The sequence below is a fragment of the Colius striatus genome, chromosome 2 (genome assembly GCF_028858725.1).
Source record: "Colius striatus isolate bColStr4 chromosome 2, bColStr4.1.hap1, whole genome shotgun sequence".
NCBI classification, from domain to species: domain Eukaryota; kingdom Metazoa; phylum Chordata; class Aves; order Coliiformes; family Coliidae; genus Colius; species Colius striatus.
In genome coordinates, this window is record NC_084760.1 from 59,626,597 (window position 1) to 59,636,673 (window position 10,077).

General features: G+C 38.8%; 1 protein-coding gene across 6 annotated transcripts in view; it reads left to right on the forward strand.

Moving 5' to 3' along the window:
- AKAP7 (A-kinase anchoring protein 7) overlaps positions 1-8,527 on the forward strand; it is a 111,934-nt gene extending 103,407 nt beyond the window's left edge. For 5 of the 6 annotated variants that reach the window (XM_061990691.1, XM_061990694.1, XM_061990695.1 and 2 more), the window contains one exon: positions 7,474-8,527. In XM_061990691.1, coding sequence (XP_061846675.1) covers positions 7,474-7,679 — 206 coding nt within the window. In that variant the 3' untranslated portion in view covers positions 7,680-8,527. The remainder of the gene's footprint in view (positions 1-7,473) is intronic. The other variant, XR_009818225.1, reaches the window with a different exon arrangement.
- The last annotated feature ends 1,550 nt before the right edge of the window (positions 8,528-10,077 follow it).

The following is a 10,077-nucleotide window of genomic DNA, read 5'->3' on the forward strand; positions in this document are numbered from 1 at the left end:
CTGTCACCTTCACAGTGAAGAAATTCTTCCTTATGTTTCTTAGGAACCTCCACCCCCAGTTCTGTTTCCCCTACATTACTCTCTAACAGTTAATTTCCCAACCTGTACTGGTACATGGAGTTATTCTTTCCCAGGTAATGGTGTGTCCAGCTTGATGAAGTGAGTTCAGTTAATTCATGCAAGATCCTTGGGGAAAAGGGTTAGACCCATCTATTTTCACAACCTTAGGATATAATTACAGTACTAGTTCAAACCTACGTAAGATGCTTCTACCAAAAGAAATTACTCTAACCTTCTTTCATTAAATTTAGGTTCTGATGAAGTATGATTACAGATTTGTTAAAAACACCTTTCAAGTGATAGTTTTTCATTAAAATCACACTTATTACAGTATTTTATGGACATTGTTGAACATCCTCTTGAATTGCAATTACACCTACATCTTAATCTTTTTTGGACAAGATTTTATCTTGATTTTGTTGTTCAAACAGTGTACAGTTGTTTCACAACTCATGTTACTGCAATTGAAATAATTAAACAAATATGTGCATTGATTAAAATTTTACTTTTCTTAATTTACAAATACATTCAGAATTATTTTCCCTGAGGAAAGACATGTACTATGTGAGAGATCATTTGATAGAATGAGTTCATATGAAGTTGTCTTCTGAAGTCAGGAAGTTCAACAATGCATTGTCAACTTAAGATTCAATTATTAATACATCCAACATCTGTCTTAGTCCCAAAAAGGTTGCTTTTTTTAGTCTACTTGATGGTGGCATGAAGAAGCCTCAGACAAAATAGTGTCCCATGAGATCATAGAATCATGGAACTGTAGAGGTTGGAAGGGACCACTAGAGATTATCTAGTACATCCTCCCCGCTAAAGCAGGTTCCCTTCAATCAAGTTATACATGTCCAGGCGGGTCTTGAAAACCTCCAGAGAAGGAGACTCCACACCCTCCCTGGGCAGCCTGTGCCAGGGCTCCCTTACTCTCACAGGAAAGAAGTTTTGCCTCATATTCAAGTGGAACTTCCTGTGTTCCAGCTTGTGCCTGTTGCCCCTTGTCCTCTCACTAGTAACAAGTGGATCCTAAAGAAATGAAATTGAAGTTCACAGAGAGTGTGGGAAGGACAGAAAACTTCCCTTGTCTTGGTTGTAAGTAAGTGTTCGATTTCTGCAGTTGACTGATCCATAAGCAGTGACTTTTAGGATTTGCCAGCACATTTGGACTTTGGCAATTAAACTCTGTGGATATCCTGTTTTGATTAGCTGCTACATTTCTTGGAAATACACCTCCCTCAGCTTAGTGACCTAACAGGGTGATTGTCTGCTTTCAAGACCATCCATCTCTGCGATCACTAGTAACCAAGGTTGATGGAGAAGCAATCTATGCTATCTCCTGTAGTTTGTTACATTCTCGATATTATTTCTGGAGGGCTGTTGAAGATAAGTCCTGTTCTGTCCTGTTCCAGAATTCAGCTTTTCCCTGTGAATCTGAGAAGCCTGGTATCTCTCTCGAGCTCTGGAAAGAGCTAGAGGCTCCCCTGTGACTGTGTCCTGGAGGAAGGAGGAGCTCTCCTGCTCTCCCCACTAGTCCTGCTGGCTCAAGCATCTGCTGTTCACTGTCTCCCTTGAGCTGCTAGCACTAGACATCTCTGTGAACGATAAAGGGATTCAATAACTCTGCTTGGATGTTTACTATCACAATCTCCCTGGATGTTTTGGTTCTCCTGTTATCAAGAGGGACCAAGGGATGTTCCTATAGTTATGAAAAACCACTTTTGTAATTTGGGCTGTTTTATCTACCTGAGTATTGGTGAAAAAATAGAGTAAAACTCACAGGTTTTAAGATATTTTTAAGATTTTTAACAGAACTCCTCTTATGGCAGGAATAGTCTTAAATAGTCTTACTTTTGTTTCTATTTTGAAGGCTCAGGCTGTGACATTGCCTCCTTCAGTCCTTGTAGAAAGAAGAGTAGGTTTAGCAGAGCACATCCTGTTTTTCATCTTACAGCTAGAGGTGGTCAGAAATTCTGCATCACTGAGTTTCAAAGGTTTTTGTCTGAAACAAAACAAACTTTTGCTATGTTTGGTAAGCCTACAGCTCAAAGGGAGCTGCAGGTATTCCTGCTATCATCACTGAAACTGGCAAGAGCATAATTTTTCCCTGAATAGCTGCAACACCCTTAATTTCCTCTTTACTAGAAATTTGTTATTTTTGTTGAGTTTATTCCTTGGTAAGCTAAATGAAGTTTTCCAGCAAACTAGAAACCTCTGTATTCAGCATGAAGGACAGATTGGTATTTCCTTTATGGCCTTGTTAGACGATCCTATATTTACAGAGCAGCACTTGTAAAACTGGAAAAGTTTGTTAGATCTCCAGGAGGAGAGCTAAACAATACGTGCTGCTTAACATCAGGTGGGAACATCCAGCAACACAAATGTCACCACTGCCGTGCTATAATGAGACTATAATTTCACCCTTCCTCTCAGTGCCTTATTTGTGCCAGTTTCTTAAAGTGAGCATTCAAGAGACATGTCAAGAAAGTCCTTCCTAATTAACAAGGAAATGTTCAGAGTTGTGACTTTCCTGCCTATGCTGTCGTGTTGATTAGATATGGGCACATGCTCATGTTTGTGTTCACTGCTTCAAAATCATGTATTTGGATGTGCTGGCTCATTCACAGGCTGTTGCAAGGGTAGGAAATATATAGTCTGGTGCCTGTTTATAGCTTGGTTTTCAGTTTATTATGGACTCACTGTCGTTGCAGGGTGAAGGGGCATGGTATTCCTCTAATGCTATAGTTCTGTTAGTATATGTGACCTACCAAATTTGTCTGAAAATCCTCAATGATGTTCAGCACATTTGCTTGATGCATAGGATGTTGCAGGTAAGTATATGTAGGTGTAGGGACTTGAATCAGATTCTGTAGACACAGAAGTTTAGTGTAGAAGAAATCTAGATGTCTCCACAGGCTGCAGCCGGGCATGGCAGCCTCTCAATTTTAATTCTGTCTGTTCAGTGTGAGCATAAATGATGTCTTTACTCAGGTCTTTTCAAGCTCACATAGAGGCAGTGAACCATGATAAAGGCACAAACATTGACACTGCATGCTATATGAATTCATATACTGAAATCTGTCTGGCATTTGTTTTATTGTCCTGCTTTGGTTTCCTCTGGCCCCACCATATGCAGTAATAATTCATAGTCGTCTGCTGAAGGTTTCTTAGTCCATCAGTAGTTAGGGTAGTTGTGTCCTCCTTTCTACTGTCACTGTACTGCCCACCAGCAAAGCTTTTGTACTTGTACATAGGGATTGATAATCAACTGTCTTACAGTGATGGATTATATGAGTTAGGACAGTGAGGAGTCACCACAGAAAGGGAGTCCTGTGGTGAAAGCTTTGCATATATGCAACAGCAACTTGGCTCACCCTCTTGGGGTCAGTAAGAGGAACAATGAAGTAGAAGAATGACGTTTTCCAGCATTCAGAAGGAATTTCTTAATGTTTTAGTTTTTGAAAGATTGCCCAGGTCCCTCATGGGATTTTTTTGTTTGTTTCTAGAGTTTGTAAAAGCAGTATTAGAAAACTGATGAACCACAGGCCTCCCTGGAGTGCAGACTGTAACCTTCACTGCCAGGGTATGGACTTCCCAGCTGCTCTCAATCACTTACTCAGAATACTAAGGGTCTCCTTTATAATTTGCTCCATGCTGGCACAATTTTGTTGTGATGAAGGGTTGTTGGAAAGGAAACCAAAATGCAATTTGTTGAGGCCAAGAACTGCAGAACATCATCTTGGAGTGTAGCTGGTAAAAGTTTGTAAAAGTTGTCTTTTTCTGCAGAGGGGATCCACTGTTGGTCCCTTCAATTAAATCTCCCACAAAAAAGATGGACTAATAGTATAAAAAGGAAAGAGATCCAAGTAACTATCCCGACTCTCTACAAATCAGTTCTCCGTATGGCCTTAGAACAGTCTGTGTTAGGACCATGAAATCTGATGTATTCTAGTGCAATCTTTCAAAATCCAGACCACAGACTTGTGAAGTTGTAAGGGAGGTGTGGACTTGGAGAGTAAACCTATTCCAGTAGAGAGATATAGCACTGATTTTAAATACGAACTTGTATTTGATTGTAGGGGTCTGGTTCATGTCCATAACTCTTAGCAGCACACTGTAGGATCATAAGCTCCTTTTGAATAATTCTGTGCAGTTCATAGTTCCCTTTTGTAAAAATGATGGTCATTTTTGGACAAATACGTAAGCTTCAGTTTCAGTAATAAAAAGCGCTGCTTAGCATGAATGCATTGAGATGCATTGTCAGTGTATGGGTTTGTTTTCCTCATTAGAAAATGGTAGAGAACTCTGTGTTTTCATCGTTAGAAAATGGTAGAGAACTCTGGGATAAACAAAATGAAAGGTTTTTTTTTTTCTTCCTGTTTATTCCGAGTCATGTGCAGGAAAAGGCTGGATTTTTAATTCACAGGCATAGCATAGATGCAAGTACAGTGCATGTGGTATATCTTTTCCCTTTTCAGAACAGAGCTTACAAGCAAAGCAGTTCTGAATTTTTGAACTTTTAAATCTAAAACATTCATACCTATAGTGGTTTTTCTATGATTCTATGATAAGACAGTCTACACAAAGCATTTACCTGCTGCAAAGAAATTGTCTACATCTAAGAAGCAGTCAAGCAGAAAGCAGCATGGAGAGAGAGATGGAAACAGGATGTATGTGTGTGTGTATGTGTGTGTTAAACATTTAAGTAAATATAGTTGATTGATACCTGCTATTATTACATGACCTATTTCTTTTTGTCAACAGACATAAATAGGAATGATACAATAGTATATAGCTCTCTTGCCAATGGACCTCAGCATTGCACAGACATACATGTGCTATTTTGGGAGTATGAGAATATAAACAGAGTGGGAATGAATCACATAGCCCCATGTACCAGTCCGCCAAGGTGGCTGGACGGGTAAATCCAAGGGCCCTTTTAATACAGGGATGTGCACGTGTTCACATTCACACGTCAGCCACATCCCATGTGTCTTACCAGTGGGAGTGCAGGACTTACTTAGGAGGTACTACACATTCAAATCCAGACTGTTGGTGAGCAATGAATGTCTCAAAATATTATAACCAAACAATCTCCAAAACATTCTCTGTACCTATATAAACTGTGCTTTGAAAAAGGCTCGTTTTAAGTAGTCTTTTTTTTTTCCATGCTTGAGAAATTAATTACACAGTGAGTGTAAATGCAATAGTAGATACATGACTTATATATATATATATATATATATGTACTTGAGAACTGATTTGCAGAAAATATGAGAGAACAGATCTGTCCTTTTTTAGTCTGTAAGAATAATACGTAATGTACTGCCAGTAAAATTACATTCTGAGTAAATATAATCTCTACTGTTTTGTGGTATCTGAAGACCTCTGACTGATCAGTCATAGTCTGCATATTAAGTACTACAGCATCAAGTGGCAGAATGGCTGAGGATCATATTTGCCATTGATTTTGTTCAGAGTTGCGTGGACAGATCATTAGAGCTCTGTAAGTCACTAGAAGTTCTGAAAAATAAGAAACTCTCAAACTAGAAACCACAGTGTTTTGTGGTTTTTCTTCTAGTCAATAAATAAACTGAGACAACCAAACCACTTTGTCGAGTGTCTTTAGTAAAAGCAAAGGAAATTTGGAATCAAAGGGTTATATTGAAAGGGGCATGTGGGATCAGTTCATAAAAGCTGAGAAGGGATGTTGATCACGTGTATCATAGGTATCCTGAGAGATAAGAGCCTGAATAGCAAAGGAACATGTAAGCGGCAGGCCAGAGAACATGGAGTATGAAACTGAGTGATTTGGGAGATAGTTCTGGTGCCTCCTCTGGGCTCAGGTATTAACCTACACTGTTTCTTCTTGGACATGCCAAACTTGTTTTTAATGTTTTCTTTTTTATATATATAGTTTTAACTAAAACTATTCCCATAACTGCCTTTCTAAATATGTTTTAGATTCTTTTTCCAAACTTTTTCCAAAATGTAAAGAAATGCTTTTACCCAGGTCCAGTCTCTTCAGCTGGAGAGCACAGTTATTCCTTCCCCACAGTAACAGTGATGTGGAGCCTCAGAACTGGAAGAATTTTATCTGTCTTGCTGTTTGAGCAAGATGCTCATATTAACAGCTGATAAAGGCACTGCCTCTGAAAATGAAGAGTTTTTACCTCTCCCTCTCCTTCTTGAATCCCCACATGAATTATGTTTGATCAGTTAGATCACCTCCAGGTCATGCAATCCACTAAGAAGACTAATAGAAATCTTTTAGAACTGTAATGTATATGTGCAGGCAAACTTGAATAAATTTACATATATGAAAAAAGAACAAATTTAGATAATTGAACAGTACAAAGCTTTATGCTGGGAGCACACAATAGTATCTATTTCACCAGATGTGTGTGACTAAGCAGCCTCTTATTACTGCTTGCAGAATGCTAACTCCAGAAGAGGACATTAAAAGTATGACCTTTAGATGGAGGGAAACAGTTATTTAGCTACCACAAGAAATTGCAAAGTGACAAATTACATGACCAATGGAAATAAGACAATAAAGTCTGCTTTTCCTGGATTGCATTCTTCATAGGAGGAGGATGCAGTAATAGGCCATATAGTTTATTAGGGAAACGGTTCATGGAAAAGTGCCATTTTAAAATATATGTAATGATGTATGAGAATCCTTCCTGTGTATACAGTTATTTCATCATATGTGTTCATCCATGTGAAGTCTTTTAAAAAACATGGAAACACAAGTTTCTTGTTTTTATCAGCAGATACATAAGAAAAGGCTACTGGAATTTGCATTCCTTCAATGTCAGAGCTTGAAGTTAGAAGGCAGAAGAGAGATGGGGAAGGAGGATATGATTTTTATCAAGTTTTAGGCTTTGTTTAGGAAAAAAAAATCTAACATATACTTGGAGTATTTTAGTACGTTTCCCCATGAGGAACTCTTGAGTTACAAGCAATGAATAAATAGAAGATTTTAGATTTGTTAAGAAAACTCACAAAACAGGGACAGCTAAATTTAAGAATGCATCTAAAATGTGAATTTATTGTGTGCTACATTCTTCGTCTTTGCCTAAATGGCACAGGTGTTTTTTGGCCAGAGGAAAGGAAGTTTGCACTTTGCTATTATAAGCTGAATGCTTATACTGTCAGCCAGTGACTTTCATTGGAGTGTTACAGTAAAGATGACCAGTGAAACATTTTTGTTCTTATGTGCTGTATACGTCTTCATGAAACACTTCGTGATTCAGCGGTTGCGAAGGGGGAAATTACTTTTTGCAATCAGTAAGGAAGAGGCAGCTAGTAAATTGAAGTCCAACTCAGACAGAGGCTCCCTATACAGTTACAGCTACTATTTTTCCGTGGCAATGAATTCCTTCTCTTGTTTGTTGTGACGCATAGGTGAAAAACACACAGCAGAGCCAGATGATGCAGAGCTGGTGAGCCTCAGCAAAAGGCTGGTGGAGAATGCGGTGCTGAAGGCCGTACAGCAATATTTAGAGGAAACACAAAACAAAAGCAGACAGACTGATGGAAGCCCTGTGAAAAGTGAAGAAGTGGCAGCTAGCGGCAGTAAGAATGAGAGCGACAGTGATAACACCAAATGAGCGCTGTGCAGAAAGCCCAGGAGCGAACATCCCACCAAGAATAACCACAAAAACATGTCCCAGCTCCTCGCTGAAATTTGCTAAGTGGTGCTGGGTGACAGGCACTCTGCTTTGTGATTCTCTTATCAAAAGTTTGTTCTGAATCGAAGGACACTCTCTACTGGTTTAATAAGTGCTTGCACTGCTGGGAATCTGAATGCTGGGAGGGATGGACGGTGCAAAAACAACAAGAATGGTGAAGTGGGCGCCTCCAGTCTTCACTTCCTCTTGTTACCAAGAGTCCCTTCCTTGCTTTTGAGGAGAAACTGAGCCTTTTGCATTTGCCTTTCGGATTGTCATGAGTGGCCATGAAGAGGCCTTGCCATAAGTGGAAGCGATACCCTCTGCCCCAGGGCTTGGCACTGCCGCAGGGCCACTGACTCCGTGTGACAGCACATGCCGTCTCCTAGTCAACAGCAGTCAACCCCAAGCTAAAAATTACTGCCACAGATACTCATCGCAGATACTATTACACAGTATGTAATATGACAGGAGTTTCTCTTAAATGTGACATTGTACTGTTCTTTACTTTTTGGTAGCATTTGTTGATGTAGATAATATATTTTGACAGAATACCTTTTTGGAAAAAATCAGTATGGGCTAAAGGCTGAGCACTTAATAATGTCCAAACCAGATACAATCTTTTTATGTCCATATGTTTATGATTCCAACTGACATTAGTTGCTATAAAATGTATTATATTGTTCTTTTCCTCTAGGAAAGAGCTGCGAAGCAGACTTAGTAAAGGAGGCTTTGCAAAAAGAAACACAGGCCCTCTTATCCAGAGTGAATCAGATAAAGGAGCTGTTGTCCAGTCCTGAGATCCGCACGAAAATGAGCAAAGAACTGTTTGAAGACAGGCACAACTCTGACAGTAAATGGAAAAGTTGTATTGACTCTGGCTCTCCTAATGCATGATTGTAAATTGCCGTTAAGTGAAATCTCATCGGATTGTTTAAAGACAAAAAATATTTCTCCCAAGAGATTTTCCTTTCTGTTTCTTTTTTTATTGAAAATAAGAATGGATGTAAATGGTTCATGAGGAAGCAATGCTGGAATACTTGCACAGAAGGATTATATTTCATAACGATGAAGTACAGCCACTCCTCAGCACTGCTTTGAAACACGCTTGAATGTGCAGATGTATATCATGACTCTGAGCTGGAAAAATACTGGTTTAAAATAATTCTGAGCAAACACTGTGCCCTTCTTTTAGCATTGCAAATAATCAGATTTTTTTCAAAGATCCATTCCCTAGCAATGATATACAAACAATAAAAAAATGAATACTTTATAAATCCTTCAAATGTGTATTTAAAAAATCCACCTCTTTTAATGATCTGTCTTTTGGATACGTACTGGCATTTTTCTTTAGCGCTGTGTGGTTTCTGGTGGTTTTTTTTAATAGCTCTAGAATTCTTGTGTAGATGCTGACATGTTTCTGCTGATGTTTACACTAACGCAAGAATGTTTTAAATTTCAGAACGAAATTCAGGCTCCACTGATCTCAATGGCAGACTCTCATTGGCTCAAATGGAGTCAAGGTGCTGCGATTAAGATTCCTCATGAAAATAATAATATTCCTTGGGATAATAGTTGCCTTTTAACTTTTGTAGTTTTGTCTTTCATTTTTTGATGTTTCCTTAGTCTCTACCTTTTGCCACCTGAGGCAGGATGTCAGTTTGTTCTCATTGTTCCCTCCACACACCCGTGAGGTTCACTGAAGGTTTGGATGTACAAAAATGCAGGAGTAGGTCTGATATTTGCATTTTTTACAAACATTCTAAATTGCCTCCAATCATAAAAGCTGTATAATATATGTTGTGATTGGTATCAGAAATGTGCTGATAGAACAGCTGTGTACATAATCTTCGTCGATCAAAGCACTGGTCATTTATTTCATGCATCAGAGCTTCTTTTTGTTGTTTTTTTTCATGTATGCTGTATAACAGTGTGTTCTGAAACCCATCTCACACGTGCCGTTTTCACAAAGTATTTTTTCCTTTGCACTCTATGTATTTTTTCACCCGTCTCCAAATGGACTTTAATAAAATGAAATACTCGCAAGTAACAGGAGTGACAGAAACAGTGCTTGTGTGAATCATACCATTAAGTTGACTATGGCTGTCATACCAAGGTGCTGACCCAGAGGTTGGTTGCTAAGAGCTTGGTTCCTGCAGATAAGCTAGTCCCATGTCATTGTTTTTTTAAACAGCAAAACTTTGAAAACTGGGGGAAAACTTATATTCTGGGCAGGGTGGGTTTAGAAGAAAGTACTGGTAGAACTTCTTGAGGTCCATATCCACTTTTCAACATGAAAAAATGAGTTTGAGTTTAATTACTTGTCTCAAATTGCTCT